The sequence below is a fragment of the Anguilla anguilla genome, chromosome 6 (assembly GCF_013347855.1).
Source record: "Anguilla anguilla isolate fAngAng1 chromosome 6, fAngAng1.pri, whole genome shotgun sequence".
Lineage (NCBI taxonomy): Eukaryota > Metazoa > Chordata > Actinopteri > Anguilliformes > Anguillidae > Anguilla > Anguilla anguilla.
The window spans coordinates 31558908-31579052 of record NC_049206.1 but is presented as its reverse complement, the minus strand read 5'-3'; the positions used below and the strand labels follow the sequence as shown (position 1 = coordinate 31579052).

Here is a 20145-nt window from a genome sequence, read left to right as displayed (position 1 = left end):
ACAAAGACAAAAGAAAGTAAAAAGGTGCCACCACTTTCCTGTGCACCACCCGTAGGTGGCCCGCTTTCCAGCTGTAGCCAGCTCCTCTGACTTCCCAGTGGCGGAATACTTTCTTTTTGTGTTCTGTTAAACCCTCTTAAACACTTTGTTGACCAACACAAAATAAAGAAACAAAAATCATAACCACCAATGTGAGCTCCCGGTCTCCAGAACTGTGGAGAGCAGCATACCTTGCTGATTAGCTAACGCAACCCAGGTGCGTGTGCTCTCTCCACCAGCCGATGCAGCCGAGACCAATCTACTTCTCCCACGGACCGAATGCCACACACCTCCATCCCCAGAATGCAGCCAAAGGCAAATTTGGCTTATGCCGAGACCGCACTCTACCGGGTTTCATCACCAAATACGTGATTGTGATTTAAAGGATGAGTTGCTAAATGATTTCTTTTCTCAATTATTTAAGAGATGAAATTATTATATAGAGCTATCACGTATTGACAGGCTTTGAGTTGTTGTTGGTTGTTGTGTGTCTTAGTGGTTGTGTTATGTATTGTGTGTTGTTATGCATTGTGTATTGTTATGTAGTGTATTGTTATGTATTGTTATGTATTGTGAGTATGAATGTTACGGATGTGTATTGATGTATTTTTCTGTATTGAAGTATTGTAAAAGATTTATAGCTACCCCAGGAAGAGTAGCTACTGTTACAATACAGTAGCTAATGGGGATCTAAATAAATAAACAAAACAAACAAATGCCACACGCCGTGACCACCCTGGTAGGGACATAAGAGCTGGATACAAGGAAATGCGGGAATTCCAGATAACTCTGGCATTTTATTTTTAATAGTGAGAAAGGGCATAATCAACCACAAGCACAAGCAAACAAAAAAATCTTTGCCTGTCACCCTCACGGGATCTGGGCTAAAGCAATAAACTAAAATAACAAAGACAAAATAAATTAAATTGTACATTGTTGCTTTTTAGCCTTTCTCTGCCTGGACCGTGGGGGTTCCCCGGTCTCAGACGCCTACTGTGGAAAGCTGCACACTTTTAAATCCTGGACTGATTTGTAACGTAATCCCGGTGTGTGCCTACTTAACCAGTAGGCGTGGTCCTCTAATTGCCCTGAATTACTCCTGCTAATCGAGCCCTGCCACACCCTTCTTTGAACTTTTTCCAGAGCCTCTATATCTTTCTTGTAGTACTGTCCTCAGAACTGCACACAATACTGTAAGGGCCATGTTTACTAAGGATCTACAGGGACAAATAGTATTTTTCCATATTTATTAAGGTGCCACACCAGAGAAGGAATGCAGTCTGTGTATTTCAACTAAGTTCTGTCTGAGAATCATTGTTGTTCAGGCGAAACTTATCAGAGCAACTCAAGCTATGTCAAGCTACTGCTAACCTTATCCAGGTATCATCCGTACCAAATTTGGTGTTTGGTACTGATGCATGGACACGTGCAATAAGATTTGAATATTGCGATTTTGAAGTGGTGTTTTCCAGAGTTTTTGTATATTCATATTTGATTATGAATATACTATATATTTGAGTGGGATGTACTTCTCAGGAATGTTGGAGGGAAGTTGTTTGTTGACTTCTGTTTCTGAGGATTCCTGTGAAATGTACAATTTGGCCTTATGGGGCTTATGCAACTTAGTACTTTGCAAGACATGCACATATTGCAGTATAATATAGGGAACCTCTGCATGCTTGTTCACAACAGGGCTGTCCATCATCCCCTGAAGTATCTGCATAAATTTGTGGCCATACACATTTTCGGCATGGTCAGCCATTTTTGTCTAAATTGAAATTACAGTCCTGTGGCCATTTTTGAGATATAAAAGATTTCCTTCACAATTTAACACAGGGACATTCTGTAGATGTGAGAATTGGGAATCGAGAAATGTTCTAGAAAAAGTCACCACCTAGAGTGTCAGTTTGCATGCTTGTCGTTCATAATAAATTGGCAGCCATACTGAACTAGTACCAGTAAAAATTTTGGACACACCTGCTTAAACCAGTTTTTTCATGATTAAAAATGCTTTAAACTGTATAAACTTGTCTATAAACACTTAATTTTTAATTATATGATATATGTACTTATATAAGCAGATAATCCTAAGTGGATGGATTTAAAAGTTTGATTTTTAAATGAATGAAAATGGAAATCTTGTAAGCTCATTGGGAGGGGGGGGGGGTGCGTTGTTTTGTTTTTTAAATATCTTACATATTGGTGTTCATGATCACATCTATCTTAACAGGTGCTCCAGGACCTGTAGAATTATTCATATTTAAAAAAAAGTACCACCTGCCGTATTTCAAAATGCATGGGGTATATTCCTACATCATTTTCACCACATGCAGCACCATATATTTCCAATGGAGGGTAGAAGGGTGAAACTGATAAATCCCATGCATTTTGAAATACGGCCTACAAAATTCTGATGAGATATGTGAAGAGGTTTTGAAGAAATATTTGTCATTTTTGGAAAAAAAAGAATGGCAGGTAATTGAAAATGGTGGCAGCGTTTTGTGATAAGTTGCACGTTCATTGGATAACATTCTTTCAGAGAAAAACAAAATTTCAAATATAGGTGCAAGCAGCAATTAAGGGGGCCAAGCACTCGTAAAGTCACTAATATACAGAACGCAGGGCGATGAACAAGGCTGGAGCAGTCCCTAAACTCTAGGGCTAGGGAGGGGCAGGAGCTCCAGGGAAGAAGACACCGAGAACAGGCTAGTCAATAAAGATTATCTACACACAGAGTGTAGTTTGGGCCAAAAACCTTGGTTAAACACTTTTAAATAGACGCTCCATCCTGCTACTATACAATCCTCAGCCAACAGTATATAACCTGATCAAAAACACGTTTTCAACATACAAAAATGACAAGTTTCTCACACATACAAAGCACCAGGGCTTTGTTGAAAACAAAAAAGAAAACCAGAAACGAAAGGCATCTTTTCAGGAACAAAAAAACGAAAATAAATAAGCATTACTGTTCCTTAGCAAAAATGTTAAGTGAAAATTTAGGTAACTGATGATGATGTTATTTTTTGTTCCATGCAATCTAAGAAGTTCTTAGCCTACATTTTCACTGGCCCAGCCGCCAAAATAAAAGTTTTGGAAAACAGTTTTATAAAAACCCAAGCTAACGTTATTAACCAGCAAACTTCAGTATCAATATTTATAAACATTCTAGCTTGCTAACAAGGTTTTTTCATTTGGCTGTAGTTTGCTAACATTATCGGTGGCTGTGTGCTAACATTAGCTAACTTTGGTTACTGTAGCTATCTGCATTTTCCACCAAATGTAGGCTAGGCTTATGCATTTGTTTTATTTGTGGATGTCAATGTCAGACAAATTGTCTGCATAGCGTACATTAGGAATTTTAAATCTGAAGGAAAAGACTGACAGAAAGAAGAAACATCTCATACTCCTCTACATCTCAAAAAATCCCCCAAGGCACAAGGCTTTACTACAAAGGACCCATTTTAAAGTTTGCAGGTAAGATGTAGCGATCACTTAATGTATTTTTTTCGATAACCATGTATTATGGCTTACAGCTGAGGCCAAAAGTTTACATACATCTAGGCTAAAGACATTCAAACTGAATTTTTCACAACTCCACACATTTTATGTTACCATACATTTCCTGTGTCAAGTCAGTTAGGGTATCTACTTTATGTCCATAAGAGGTAACTTCAAATTAGTAGCTAAGAGCAGATATATTTCAGCTTTTATGTACTATATCAGATTTTCAGTGGGTCAAAACTTTACATACACTTTGTCAGTATTTGGTGACATTGTTTTTAATTGCTTAACTTGAATCAATCGCTTGGGGTAGCCTTCCACAAGCTTCTCACAATACTATGCTGGAATTTTTGCCCTTTGCTCCTGACAGAACTGGTGTAACTCAATCAGGTTTGTGGGACTCCTTGCTCGGACACGCTTTTTCAGTTCAGTCCACAAATTTTCTATGGGATTCAGGTCAGGGCTTTGTGATGGCCTCTCAAATACTTTCACTTTGTTCTCTTTAAGCCATTGTTTTGGAAGACCCAGTTGCAATCAAGTTGTAACTTTCTAGGTGATGTCTTGAGGTGTTGCTTTAGTATTTCTAGGTAATCCTCCTTCCTCCTGATGCCATCTATTTTCTGAAGTGCACCAGTCCCTTTTCCAGCAAAACACCCCCACAACATGATGCTGCCACCCCCATGCTTCACAGTTGGGATGGTGTTCTTCAGATTAAAAGTCTCACCCTTTTTCCTCCATCCACAATGCTGATCATTGTGGCCGAACAGTTCACTTTTTGTTTAATCTGACCAGAGAAGACTCCTCCAAAAGGCTAGGTGTTTGCCCTGGTGATCACCTTCAATATGGCTTTTTTATGCCAATCTTGGAGTAGGGGCTTCTTCCTTGCGTGACAGCCTTTCAAGGCATGGCAATGTAGGATTCTCTTAATGGTGGATGTAGATACTTTGGTACCTAATGCCTCCAACTCCTTTACCAATTTGTTTGTTGTTGTCTTGAGGTTCAGTTGAACCTTTCGGCCAAAAGTTCATTCAGCCCTGGGAGTTAATTTGTGCCTCCTTCCTGAACGATGCAGTGTCTGTGTGGTCCCAAGATTTTTATATTTGCATATAATTGTTTGTACAGAACCTTCTGTTGTTTGGAAATTGCTCCCAAGGAGGAACCAGACTTGTGGGGGTCCACAATTTTTTTCCTGAGGTCTTGGCTGAGTTGCTTGGATTTTCCCGTGGTATCAAGGGCAAAAAGGCAGTGACTCTAAAGGTAGGCCTTTAAATACAGCCACAGGTGCCAATTAACTCGAAATGATGACTATTAGCCAATCAGAAGCTTATAAAAGGTCATTACATCAATTTCTGGAATCTTCCAGGCTGTTTAAAAAGACAGTCAATTTGGTGTATGTAAACTTTTGACCCACTGGAGTTCTGATATAGTGAATTAAAGCTGAAATAAATCTGTCTCTAATCAATTGTTTTAAAATTACCTCTGATGTGAACAAAGTAGATGCACTAATTGACTTGCCAAAAGAAATGTACGGTAACATGAAATGTGCAGAGTTATGAAAAACTGAGTTTGAATATCTTTAGTATAGGTGTATGTAAACTTTTGGCCTCAAGTGTTTAAAACATTTTTAACGGGATGTTAAACATTTAGATAAAATTTTCATCAAATAGCAGTTTTATTACTCTTTTTTTGTATGGTATGCTGTTTTGGGTGGGTGATTTCTAAACCTCATTTCCTTAAAGACTCTGTGCAGCCTCCCTTTTCTTACATTTAAATTGATCCTGTAGTTACTAAATTGCAATATATATGTATTTTTTGTACTTATTAGACTTTGAAAAGATAAAAAACCTGCTTTGATGTAAAACCTGAATTTCTTAATATAGCGGACTCAAGACTGGCTGGGCGTGTCAGTTCTGTCCTAATTATTTATGCATTCACTTTTGATTGACAGCCTCGGCCGCTCACTCCCACTGACCTGGATCAGCGCTCACTCCACGTAACGTCAGTTGTTAGCTAACGTTAGCTAGTTATCATACGACCGTAATGGATAACAAGTGCAGCAATAACAGCATTAGAAATATTGAGCTGTATATGTATGAGCCCATTGCTTACAGCGTACAATATAGGAGCCTAACATTATAGAATAAACTACGTTAGCACATAACATTATCGATTGGTTTTTTTGCGGCAGTAACGTTATAACAGTCTGGAGAATAAAGTAACGTTACACTCGCCAGCTAACGTTAGCTATATTTACACAAGATAAGTACAGCTCATTGCTACATTAGCAAAATTATCGATAGCCAGACAGAAAGTAAATTGGGGAGATAAGGTTAACAGTAACGTTATAGTTTGTAGGCTTGATTCGCTTAATACTTAGCAGAACGTCGTCTAGCCCGAACGGATGCTTACCGGAACCGGTTCATTAACTGGTAAGCGTCCGTTCAGGCTAAACATCATCGACAGCGAAGTAAAGTGAGGTTAGGATGGCTAACCTTATGATTTGTAATATAATCTGCATCAACGTTAAGTAACTTTAACGTTAACTGATCGTATTAAGTAAATGCTTAATTAGATTATCAATAGCATCAAAGCTATCTTGGATTCCCTGGTTGGGTTAGTTAGCTATGTTGTGTTTCATGCACATTGAGCTAGGTAGCATGCGTAAAACACCTAGAGCAAGACATGAAAAGATGCATTCCTATCTCTGCAATCTTTAATCACACAGTAAGGCATTGTTGAACTGGATAGTTAGCTAATGTTAGCAGCAGACCCGTGCAATATGTATTTGAGAATTTGGTCATGGCTTTGAACTTGGGAGTGCACACTACATAAATATTCATACTGGGTGAGTGTTTTGGCCGCCGCACATTGGTCAATGCAAATTAGAAACATTTGTTACGTCACGATCTTGGTCTCAAAACCACCAATACTAAATGCTCCACCAGGTGGCAATGTTGAGCATTGTATAGTTTTTAGGGGAAAAAAACCTAATTCATTACATACATGTATGAAATACTTTTAAAATCAATGTGTAAGTAACTTTATAGTCTTTGGTCATAATATAAACATTTTAAAATCATGATTTTGACTGCACAGGGTCTTTAATATTTTTACTGTAAATTGTCTCATAATTTCCATAAAAATATAACTTGATTTTATTTCACCTGAAAGATTCAAGAGAGGAACTAGAAACCTCCAGAATATCTGAATGATGAAAAGTGAGGATGACGGAGAGCCTGAAAGAGATTACATTCTTGATCAGAGGGCAAAATAAATGGTACAGTATACTTGTCCTGCTATTGTCATGTCAACCTCAGGTTATTACGGTGGATGATTTCTGTAATAAATACAATACACGCATGTATCTCATGCTGAAAATATTTGCAGTTGATGCTTAAAATCTGCCTTGTTGAATTTTTAGCTGCTTTGAAAACTGCACATAGTAATTTTGTTTTATTTAACCAGACAAAACTCCATTAAGAGTGAAATCTCTTTTGCAAGAGGGACCTGACATAAAACACAAAGTTACAAAGTTACACGAGACTGTAGACAAATGAGTTACAATCTTTACCCTAAAAAGCAGTTTCATAATAAATACATTGTTATATGCTAGAGGTCTGCACAGGCATGAAAGTGAAGCCCAAACCCTGCCCGCTCACAATCGCAGTTTTGCTTTCCTTGTAACAGGGAGTGAAGAAAAAGAAGAAAGATATGGCACAGAGCATTATGTTAATTATGAAAGATAAACGCTATTGATAACAAACCAAAAAAGATGGATGTGGCTGTAGTTCCTCTAAAACTTATCAGAAAGGTTCAGGAGAAATACATAGAACTGAAAAAGCAAATCGGGGTGATGTAGATATTTATTGAAGAAAAAATGTAACTATTAGGAAATTAAATGAAAATACAATGGAAATGGAGACAACTTGCAGAATTATGGCAACTAAACATCTGCCTTCAAGAGCAGCAACATCCAGTACTTAAGCAGATGGCTGACTTTTTATTTTTATAAACAATTATTGTCGTAATTGTGAATTAAGCTAGATTCTTCTGTTTTGGAGAATTATGTGTGACTGTTGTTCTGTTGTTAGCATCTGTGCCATGCATTAAGAAATATTTACAGTAATGTGCAGAGTTAAATATGCAGATGTGTAATGTTACCAGCTTGTTAACCATTTGAACAAAGTTATAAAGATGAGCAATGAAATGACAATGTTGCAATACAATATATTTATTATACTATATATATCTATATATATATATATGTTTTGTTTCATATGCAGCTGTTTTTGTGCTGATACCCCTTACACAAGACAATACATTAAATATTAGTCTAAACCACCAAAAAATGTCTAAAGCCATGGTTATGAAAAAGTTATTTTGCCGATGTTTGGGAAGACTAATTACAAATACAACCTTTGTCTTCAAGAAAATTTCCCTTAAATCACTTCAGCTATCCAGCTATCTTTATACCGACTCATTAATTTATTTGTAAATCTGGATTTGAGTAAATGTTAATGCTTCTCTAGGGAAGGTCGGGAAACTAATTACATTCAAATTTATTAAAGGTTCAAATCGGAAATGGAATATTCATGGAACAGGAAAAGTGGGAGATGAGAAATGGATTGGAATTTTGCTGATTGTTTGCCATGAGTAGTAACATACTGTATTATCGGTCTTTGATTGACACCTTAAGAGTCTTTGTTGTACTTGTAATGTTTATGCCGTAAATGACCACTCTATACATTATTTCGTATTTTTACACCAATAAGAGTTGAACATCTTCACAGATGTACAACCACACATTTCCAGTGCAATCCTAAAATTAACCATTCAGTTTTTCACTTAGCATTTAATCTGTGAACCCACATACTGTATGTGCATACGTACATACTGCAACTATATTATGTATGCAAATATACATTTTCAGGCTGAACACCCACGTTTAAATGAACATCACTGATGATCGGTACTTATTTCTTTTTTAAATTTACACTTTGTGAATCACTGTTTAGTGTAATTGCACCGATCATTTTATACATTTTGCCTAAAATGAACAATTCCATATATTATTTATACCATGAAATGTTTAATGCTAGCAGGGAAAAACCTGATAATTTTTTTATGAAACACAACATATATAATATAATAATTTCTTTAGAATGTGCGGCTCCTCGTGTGTGTGTATCATCGTGGACATTTCTTACGGACCAACCTGCATGATCAAGAAATACCATATTCATTATTTGGTTTTAATACTGATCACTATCAACAACTTCTGCTTTAAAATGTGTAATAGATATAAACCAAAGTATAAAGAGAAAGCAGCCAATTAGTTCACTTCTGACCAGCTTCAAGTTGAACACAAAAAAATTGAATGACTTAACACATATGCACATGTGCCTACAATTGATGTAACACTGGGCATTTAATTCACCATTTTTAAGTGTGACTATATGTTAGGAGTTGAGTGACTGGCATGAATATTAATGTATGTCCTTTTTGCCTTTCAGATAGTAGCCAGAAGAGCCATAGGTACACCTAGTCTGACGTGACACAGATTCTGGCCTGCATTTTAAAATATGCCACGGACACGCACAGTGGAGGTGGTAGAAAAAAATGTATTAAAAAAATAAATAAAAATAATATATAAATAAATAATAATATTATTGTTGTCGGTGTTGTTGCTGTTATTACTAGGAGCCTTTAAATGTAAATCATTGTTGTATTGCTTGTTTGCTATAACAGTTTTAAATGTTTGCTTTTCATTTGTTAAAATAAAATGTTATTACAGAGTCATGTGTGTAGATTTTTGGAAGTTTGGAAAAGTTTGGATCGAGAAAAACTTAGCAGGCCCACACAGAGCCCAAGCCTCAACCCCATTAAACACCTTTGGGATGAGTTGGAACGCCAACTCGCCAACTAAGGCAAGCCCGGCCTTATCACCCAAAATCAGTGCCCAACCTCACTCATGCTCTTGTGACTGAATGGATGCAAATCCCTTTAGCTGTGTTCCAATATATAGTGGAAATCCTTTCCAGAAGAGTGGAGGCTGTTATAGCAGGAAAGGGGGGACCAACTTCATATTAATGCCTATGGTTTTTGAATGAGATGTTCAGCAGGAACATGTGGGTGTTTGGGTGTCCACATACTTTTGGCCATGTAGTGTACTTGTGATAATATGTCTGCAAATTAGAGTTTCTCTTCTTCTCAATTACAGTCTGTTTTAATATTGAATTGAATGTTCAGTGAATACAGCTGTGCACTCAAGTCTTCTCATGTTAAATTAGTCTGAAAATGCTGTAAAAGGCCTTTATGTCAAAGAATAGGCCCCTCCAGTCAACCTGCATGTTTTTGTTAGCAACTAATTTATGTGTAAGGTACGCAGTGGGGTGAGACCTATGCAATCAACTGGTTTAATTGATCAGTTAAATTTTGAGCAGCAGACCCTGTTGTCAGACATAATCTGTGGGAAAGGCACTAATATGTATGTGTGTATATAGTGTAAATGATATGTACCCATATTGTAGGTGAGCAGAATGCCATGAATAACTGACTCCTATCTCGTGTCCTTAAATATTTCAGGAAACAATGCCCCCTCCCTCTCACACGGCCTTCTCCGGACACCACCTACCCTTTGTGGGTTTCACCTACACCAGCAAATGGTGAGTCTATACTGTACCCCCCTGAATCTGTATCACGTCTCATATTTCTACTGGTGCACAGCAAGGGTGTCATTATTTGAGTTCCTCACACCAAGGTTTCCAAATTGGGGTCTTGGGACCCAAGCTACTTTATTCATGGTTTGCCAGCACACGGCTATTGTGGAGGTTAGAAAGTGCTGCATATCCTGAACAGTGACATACTACTGACATTGTCAACATCAGTGATTTCCTGTGATTTTGCTGTGAAGTGACATTAAGGAACAGAAAGTTGCTATGTTTTAAAAGCAAATCAGTCTTGAACAAGACTGCACTCTTAGTCTTTCATCAAACATAAAGGCAGTACTCATCAATCATTATAAAAATCATAAAGATTAAACTTCAAAGAGCCTTCTTTGGAAACCATGCCTGTAAATGCACCCAAAAACATATTTCTTTCTTGTTATAATGTTAATATAATGACTTTCTGCTTGGTCAAGCTTTAATACCTCAGGAGCACTGGTGTGAGAAGCATAAATAAGCTTTAGCCTCTTCCTCACACGTTTGTCTTATTAATGAAAATTAGGATTTAATTAATTTTGTAGTAAGTCAATTGTTTATTGAAATTCGAATGAAATAGGGCTGCTCTTGTCTTTTATTAGCCATTCTTCTTCAAACCTTAAATATATTGGACTTCCTCTTGTTCTCTCATCTGTTTTTCTCATTCAAATAAATCTACGGTAGTTTGTACTTAATTTACTGCAAAAATCCTCTGTTCTTGGTCACTAAGTGGTCACAGTGGAAGGAATTTAAAATTGAGCATTCCTGGCATCGGGGTGACTTCTAAGACTAAAGCACAGTAAAGCACTCTTAAATTTAATGTAATTGCATCTTTGGATTTGCATTTGGCATGCCGGTATTACAAAGATACCTAACCCTATCTGATAAGGGCTGGGCTGGGTGTAGGCTTTTGTTGTAGCCCAGCACTGAAACATCTGATTCAATAAATTAACTAATCCTTAATTTGCTGAATCAGGTATTTTTCTGCTGGACATCAACAGCAGCCTGCACACCTGCCTTTCTCTGATATGATTGGACAGCTCTGCTATAAACCATGTACTACAGCTGAAAATATGTCTGATTGTGTCACACTTTCTGATTAATGTGTCTCCTCCCCACTCAGCAACCTGTCCGACCGAGGCTGCCTACGAGAATCTGCAGAGGCTGCACAGGTGGACGTCAAAGTTCAGCGCAGCCTGGAGGAGAGCCTGGCCACTGAGGCCTACGAGCGGCGGATACGCCGCTTGGAGCAGGAAAAGTTAGAGCTCAGCCGCAAGCTTCAGGGTGCGAACTGGTCCCAAGGCTTGTGTATACTGGTTTTTGTTCCAAATACAAGTGTAACCCCTAAATTGTATATTAAAAGGTGCCAAATTTTCTTTATTTGACACTTAATGACTACTAGAGATCATTTGCCCTTTTAATGCCACGTTGTATCAGATTTTCAGTATCTTTGTAATGCCACGAGGAATAAATGACCCATATTCACATCCAAATACAAGTCGGACAGCTGTCAGAAACGCGTTGTTTTAGTTTCATTAATAGACGGTACACGACAACTATGCCGAATACGAAGTTTCGCAGCACCACCAACGTCGCTCTGGTCGTTCATTTAATACGCACCCCATCCCTGCAGTCTCATCTACAACTACACCCCCCACCCATGACATAATGTACAATATTGTCTATCTTGGCATTCATAAAAATATTCTTTCACCACTCAAAAATCATATTCCGTCATAGCAACAAGATAAACCCGACAATAGCCCTAAGATGCCAATACAGCAGTGAAAACGCTGCTCACTGAATAACGAAATAAATGAGAAAAAGTTTTAAAAAATGATACCATGTCATTCTACAGTCAATATCTAGGGCTAAATATTGAATAAATATACAACCTTACCATTAGTTTTACGCATAGAGATGTCCCTTTGAGACTGAGTGGTCATATATTGTCTTGGACAATCCGTTTGTGAAATACCTGGGTACCTTCCAAAATAGCTGTGCGTAATACCACACGTGTTGTTTACGGCGTTGTCGCCCTTTTTAGTACAGTCTGGCTTGATTGACAATTAATTTATTCAGTAGATGAGAGTAATTTTGCTTTTGGGATAGCGTTTTATAAGCCAGCGTAACTGGAATTTTTCTTATCATCGCATTCACCTACGCGTTCACTCTTTGGTAGCAGTAAAAGACGCTGCACCTAACAGTTGAATAGTTGTCAACGGTTTTTCATAATATCTTGGAATATACTATTATTATTGAGGACTTCTGGGCATAGCTAAGCCATTTGTTTGCTGATAGACCTAGCTGACATCGTTTTTAGGAGCAAAAAAGAAGCAGATAGGACAGTATCATTGATTTACTGTCTCTATCTCTATCAACTGAGAACAGATAAGATATCATCATTGCTATGTAAGTACTACTGCTCAAAATATTTTGGTTATATATGTTATTTTTGAAATTGAGTGTTTTTAAATAGGAGGGTGGTATTTTATAATGAGGATATTTCATACTGTAATGTAAACCTTCGTTGGTAGTCTAGTAGTTTTTGTGATGCATGCAACATTAATGACGAGAGTGTTGATACATTGGCAAAACGTGGTGGATGGTTGAAAATTGTTTTCATGTCTTCCCATCCCCTTAGAAGAAAACATACGAGAGTACAGAGTATAGAAATACATACAATAGTTAATTATTACACATTTAGGTACTGTAAAGCATTGTGTGACAATATTTTTGCATTGTTTTTAAATCTGATATCAATGTGTCATCTTAAACCTTCATAAGGGGCTCATTTATATGCTTTATAATGTACAAAAAGCATTATATTCCTTTTTGGAGAGATTTTGGATATGCTTCTGGACCCCTAGCTATTTTAGACTACTGTACTGGTGGAAAGCTTGTAATTCCCACTTGGAATGATGCAACAGTGAGTTTCTTGAGTAAAAACTGTTGATTTGTAGTGAAATATGTGAATATGTTGTGATTTGCAGCAATGCATAATTTAGACATTTTGGGTAGATTTGGAGACGTTGGGTACACTGCTTAGTTTTTGCTTCATAGATCTTTAGTAGTTCTACATATTCACCCTTAGGTCAAGAAGTTTTTGATCCAGGACATGTACTTTAACCTGCTGTATGCAATCTCTCAGTATTTCATTGCAAACTAAAAAAGAGCAAATTCATTTTAGATTTTTTACCCAGACAATTGTATTTGTGGCACTTTATTTCTTCCAAAATTATGAATATAAATTAATCTAAGTTAGTATTTGTGGCAAACAAGCCTGCCACAGGCCACCAAAGTGGCTTTCCTAGGGGCCCTCCAGCACAGAGAGACAGGGAGACGATGTTCAAGCAGTCCAGATTTATTTACGAGGGTTGGCAAGATGGTACAGCCAAATGAGCAGATGTAAAACACTGCCATGACAGAGAGGCTCTTCCGTGTGAGTGGGGATGGCAGATTTAACCTGTGCGCACTGATTACCTCACTACGCACAGGTGCAGCCACTCCTGCTCCCGGGTCCAATTAGCCTGGCCAATTATCTAATTTTTAACCAATTATCCAATTGGCCAGGTCTAATTAGCTTGACCCAGGGCAGGTGTGGCTGCTTAAACCAGCCATCCCCACACCACGGTATTGTAACTGGTACAGATGTCTTGCTTCATTTAGGCCATTTTTCAAGTCTCTGTGGTGTTCCCATGTGGAGTTATAAAGCTTTAAATAGGGTACCCCCTAAATGGGCAAGGATTGGCCAGATTTGGAATGTGCGCTAAGGGGTTAAAGTCTACTGATGTATGGTTTGTTTACGCTGGAGAAACAACATGTGTCCTTTCATGTTAGCCTAACAAACCATACGCCGTTAGAAACATGTTTTCATCGGCTAAAATGCTTTTCAGTTGTCACTATAATATCTTCCCGGTGGCTGGCTGTGTACTGTGTATAACTTATACTGTCCAGGTCGAGTTGTTGCTGGTGCATGGTGGGTCTCATCGGCTATACTGAGGGGCTGCTTTACCAGTACTCGTCAGAGAACTTGCAGGTGGATTCATCTTGTTTCTGAAAGTCTATCCGAACCAGACATGATAACATTCATATGTACACAATATTTTGGCGTGTTTATAATGGTGAAACAGACAACAATGATAATTCCTCAGGAGAATTGTTACAGAAGATAAACACTGGACATTCTATCGATGCTTCTCCGACCACATTTTATGGACTAAAATTACAGTGGATTTTGTTAGCTGGGTCCTTGCCGTGATAAAAACACGAACATTACAGTGATTCATATTGTCTGTGGATTTCCAAAACAAATAGAAAGTGAGGACCCCCAAGCTTGTTTTGCCCCACGACAAAATAAGGAACCGTTGTTGCCAAAACAATGCCATCGTAAAATAGTTACCTTTCATTTTTACCACTTTCAATCAGTAATGTGTGACCAAACTGATTGAAAATTTCACCATAAAAAATGAATTAATACAAAAAAACCCCACTTGGACTGGTGCAACCTAAGGGGTTAAAAGTGGTCTGACTAATGACTCAAAACCAGAAGTGCCAATTATTTCATGAAAACTCATTTTCATTGGCAGGAACCTAGTCTGTTCTCTATAATTCAATAAACTGAACAAAGTAGACTATTGAGAAATGGCACCAACTTAATCTGGACTGTTTGACAGAATTGAATGTGACATTAAACACTGTTTTGATTGAATCCAGCCCTTAGTGTAATAGATTAGACCGCAATTAGGCAGCAATAAATCAAAATACTCACTAAGACTGAGAACACAAAGATTGACGTGATGAATTTTTGAGCTAGTTGGCTTATTGCTTATTTATCAATGGTTATTGTTGTAATCAATTCTATTGATTCGGCAATGGTCACTGGTGTACAGTTGAGGCCAAAAGTTTACATACACCTAGGCTAAAGATATTCAAACTAAGTTTTTCACAACTCCGCACATTTTATGTCACCATACATTTCTTTTGGCGAGTCTTTTTTGTTCATATCAGAGGTCATTTAAAAAAGCAACTTAACCAAAACCTCAGAGAAAAAAATTGTGCACCTCCACAAGTCCGGTTCCTCCTTAAGAGCAATTTCCAAATAACTGAAGGTACCACGAGAATCTGTATGAATGAATGTATGCAAAAATAAAAATCTTGGGACCACACAGACACTGCATCATTCAGGAAGGAGGCACAAATTAACTCCCAGTGCTGAACAAACTTTGGTCCGAAAGGTTCAGCTGAAACCCAAGACAACAACAAAAGAACTGGTGAAGGAGTTGGAGGCATCCGGTACCGAAGTATCTACATCCACCATTAAGAGAATCCAACATCACCATGGCCTGAAAGGCTGTCGCACAAGGAAGAAGCCCCTACACCAAGACCGGTATAAAAAAGCCAGAATGAAGTTTGCAGGTGATCGCCAGGACAAAGACCACCTAGCCTTTTGGAGGAGTGTTCTCTGGTCAGATGAAACAAAAATTAAACTGTTTGACCGTAATGATCCGCTCTATGTATGGAGGAAAAAGAGTGAGGCTTTTAATCCGAAGAACACCCTCCCAACTGTGAAGCATGGGGGAGGCAACATCATGTTGTGGGGGTGTTTTGCTATAAAAGGGACTGGTGCACTTCAGGAAATAGATGGCATCATGAGGAAGGAGGATTATCTAGAAATACTGAAGCAACACTTCAAGACATCAGCTAGAAAGTTACAACTTGGCCGTCTTGGTAGTGTAGAGGTAAAAGCACTCGCCTACCACAGCAGAGACCCGGGTTCAATCCCTGGCAGCGGTATTTCCGGCTTGGTCAGACGTTCCTACGAACACAGTTGGCAGTGTTTGCAGGTGGGAAGCCGGTGAGGGTATGAGTCCTGATCGTTGCATTAGCGACTCCTACTGGTTGGTCGGGGCGCCTGTTCAGCAGGGAGGGGCTCTGAGGGAGATAGCGTGAACCTTGCGAAACTCCTTGCTGTCAGGTGAAAAGAAGCGGCTGGTGACTCCACATGTATCGGAGGAGGCCTGTGGTAGTCTACACCCTCCCCAGACCAACAGAAGGATAGCACATTGACCAGGACCGTGATACACACAGGGAATTGGTATAACAACTAAAATTGGGAGAAAATGGGAGAAAAATGGCAACAAAAAAAGGTGACAACTTGGTCACAACTGGTTCTTCCAGCAAAGCTGAATGATCCTAAGCATACCTACAAAGTTGTAACAAAGTGGCTTAAAGGCAACAAAGTGAAAGTATTGGAGTGGCCATCACAAAGCCCTGACCTGAATCCCATAGAGTTACACCAGTTATGTCAGGAGGAATGTGCAAAAATTCTGGCAAAGTATTGTGAGAAGCTTGTGGAAGCCTACCCCAAGCGTTTGATTGAAGTTAAGCAATTAAAAGGCAGTGCCATCAAATACAAAGTGTGTGTAAACTTTTGACCCACTGAAAATCTGATATAGTACATAAAAGCTGAAATAAATCTGCCACTTACCTATTATTTTGAAATGACCTCTTATGGAAATAAAGTAGATACCCTAATTGACTTAACACAGGAAATGTATGGTATCATGAAATTGTGGAGTTATGAAAAATCGAGCCTAGGTGTATGTAAACTTTTGGCTTCAACTGTATGATGAGATGCTGTCATCCTAGTCGACTGAAACCCTCCCATTCTTGTGCAACGCAAGAGGCTACTGGACAGTGATGCTAAGTCTGTTGACCACAGTCACCCCTGCCATGCTGCGTATTGAATCCCAGGCCATGGGGCCCATTCATGCACTAGAATAGTTCCCTCCAGCAGCCCCGAGTTTTCTTCTTAAGCTTAAAGGAGCAATAGGTCATTTGATCTAGTGTTCACAAGGGAGAACTGCAATCCCGACCAAAAGCATGACACTGCCCCGCTAGTTGTGTCTCTGGTGTGTCTCTGGTGTGCCTACCAACAATGTCAGCCATTTCTTCACTGTATCTCAAACTGGCAACTGGCTTTGCATTTCACTTGTGAGAAAAACATGGATGTGCTGTTGGCTCAGGACCATTGTTGGAGTATCTTGATGTTGTGGGCAGACATAAACACAACACAGCTTACGGACTGTAAAATATATTTGAAATGACAAATTCATGGTCAATATAATTATTTTGAGGGAAAGCAATACTTTTACTCTGTCTGTCAGTCTAATTTTTTGTGTACATTAAAAAGTTTGATAGAGCAGCTTTAAGATTGAAACTGTGATAGCAGATGCGACTAAAATGGTGAGTTTTAAAATGTTTGTCAGTAAAGACACTGCAAGTCCAAAACAAAATTGCTGTTAACAAATTAAATAATGGCTTTTATCAGGACGTAAATGGCAGATCAGATCTGCCTTGTCTTCAATTCTGGAGTGAACCATTGACATGTTGTGTCTGGGAAGCTACAAAATTTCTTGTGAAATTTTTCTAAATATTGACGACATTTTGGGAAGAACTACAGCATCCTAGTTTCATAGTTCTGAACCTTGCCCTGCTCCTCCTCTCCCTACAGAGTCCACCCAGACAGTGCAGGCGCTTCAACACTCAAGCGTGGATGGACCCCTCACTGCTAACAAGGAGATGGAGATTCAGGGCCTGAAGGATGAGATTGAGACACTGAGGAAGCAGGTTGCAGGTATAGTCTTGTTGTAATTTAACTGTAATAATAAGCGATTATTAATATTTCTGTAGACCTTGTCATGTCTTTTTCAAGTTGACTGGAATTCTGTGTTCCATGTCACATCACTCTGGTGACCTAGCTGGGCAATTTGGGCATTCAAAATGGAAGAACATTGTGGGGGAAAATAATGAATAAAAGGCGGCAAGTGGGTAGCTCTGTCACCTCACAGCAAGAAGGCCATGGGTTCGAATCTCGGCTTGGGATCTTTCTGTGTAGAGTTTGCATGTTCTCACTGTGTCTGTGTGGGTTTCTTCTGGGTACTCCGGTTTCCTCCAACAGTCCAAAGACATGCTGGTAGGCTAATTGGAGACTCTAAATTGCCCATAGGTATGAGTGTGTGAGTGAATGGTGTGTGTGCCCTGCGATAGATTGGCAGCCTGTCCAGGGTGTATTCCTGCCTCTCGCCCAATGCACGCTGGGATACGCTCCAGCACCCCCTGCGACCCTGCTCAGGATAAGCGGGTATAGATAATAGATGGAATCATGGATAAAAATGTGAAGAACTACATGTATGTAGTGCATTTTTTTGTATGTTTTGTTATTATTACATCTAGTAAAAGTCTGTTATTTTATTTTAAGTTTAGGAATTGAGCCAATACCACATTCAGGACACATTATGGGCTAGGGATCTCTGCTGTTCTCATCCTCTTTGTCCATAGAGAGATGCAGTATGTTATGACTCCTTGAAAACTGGAAAAGCCCACTGGTACAGATAAGGGGGATGATTATGAGCTTCTGGAATAGGTACTATGTGGAAACTGTACAGCAGCTTTAGCCTTGGTCCTGTTCTTGAATCTCCCTTTGTGCGTGCATGCATGTCTCAGACTCTGGACAATTGGAACAGCAGTTGGAGCAAGCCAGCACGGTGCGCAGGGACTTGGAGGACTCGTCAAAACATATCAAGACCCTGGAGAAACAGATGAAGAGTATGAGGCAGGAGAGGGACGACATGCACAAGGTAGACTCACATGCTAAAGAACAGAGTTGGAAAATTCATGTTCAGAAATGTGGAAAATGTTACTGTCTGGGATTTCTTTATTATGAGCATACACGGTACAGGCAGTCGCCTATATCTTAAAGTGTACTTCAAGTTCAGTGCAGTGATTGGTAAAGACAAGTTTGGTGGGAGGGGCTATGATAAAGTATAAATTGTTGATAGCAGTTTGGTGTGATTGAGGACTCTCAATGTAACACTCAATAAATGGGAGAATTCCAGGTAAGAACATAGCTTTCTTTTTTGTTATTGAGAATATGCTCTGTTCTGCAGTGCCAGTGTTGCTGGTTGGATTGCTTGGTTTAAATTGTACAGTATGATATTAAAGAAGAAGCAAGATAATTTAACTGTGTGGTATCCTGTGCTTAAAAATATGCTAATGTGCTTGTCAGTTTTTATCTAACATTACTGTGACGAGCTACATTGGATTATGGCTAACTAGCCAGGTGCTAGAAGGCTTTGTCACGTGGAGCCATGGTTGGTCTAAAGTTTTGCTGTCAGTTTCCACAGGGCAGGCTGACATACAGCTGCAACTGCCTTATGTATGCGACCAGTTGGACCTTTGTGGAATTTCATTGACCTCTCGTTTGCTCGTTGTCTGTCAGTGTATTACAGAAATGTATGTATATTTCTTCCCTTTCAACACATTCCCGTTGTTGCATTTGCTTTAGCTTTTTATACGTGTTTGGAATTTGCATCGTTTCTTGATTTGGAGTGTTTCCTTTCATCAGTGTTTGATCCAAAATGGTCCCCTGCTATTTTTTAGCAGCTCACTGTCAAATATCAGAGGGTCAGTATATAAAATTTAAAAAAAGAAACACCCATGAAGTAATTTGAACTTTCTTTGATTGTGAAACACAATATGTTAATTTATTGCTAATTAAAGATTAATTAATTAATCTTTTATTGTAGAAACAAAAACACAGTTAATACATTCATTGAATGCATTGTTTATTGTGTTTTTAAAATAAAAGATTAATTAATGTGTACATTTTTAATAATTTAAAATCTTTTTTATTGGCTTTCAATTATTATTATTATTATTATTCCCTTTCTTCCGAACCTAATACCCTACAGTTTTAAGGTACATGTAGGAGAGATGGAGTAGAATTGTAACACTGGTAAACATCAGATTTTTCTGCATATTCGTCTTACATCTGTCTGCCAACCAACTTTGAGTCAAAAATAAATGTAATTCAATTTGTTCCTATTGTCCTCATCTT

The 20145-nt window shown here is 38.6% G+C and overlaps 1 protein-coding gene across 7 annotated transcripts in view; it reads left to right on the top strand.

Annotated features, from left to right (window-relative positions):
- LOC118229832 (serine/threonine-protein kinase MRCK alpha-like) overlaps positions 1 to 20145 on the top strand; it is a 375259-nt gene that overhangs the window by 162315 nt on the left and 192799 nt on the right. For 6 of the 7 annotated variants that reach the window (XM_035422277.1, XM_035422272.1, XM_035422276.1 and 3 more), the window contains exons 9-12: positions 10129 to 10208; positions 11368 to 11528; positions 17761 to 17883; positions 18753 to 18886. In XM_035422277.1, coding sequence (XP_035278168.1) covers positions 10129 to 10208; positions 11368 to 11528; positions 17761 to 17883; positions 18753 to 18886 — 498 coding nt within the window. Of the gene's footprint in view, positions 1 to 9261; positions 9471 to 10128; positions 10209 to 11367; positions 11529 to 17760; positions 17884 to 18752; positions 18887 to 20145 lie in introns of those variants that run through there. The other variant, XM_035422278.1, reaches the window with a different exon arrangement.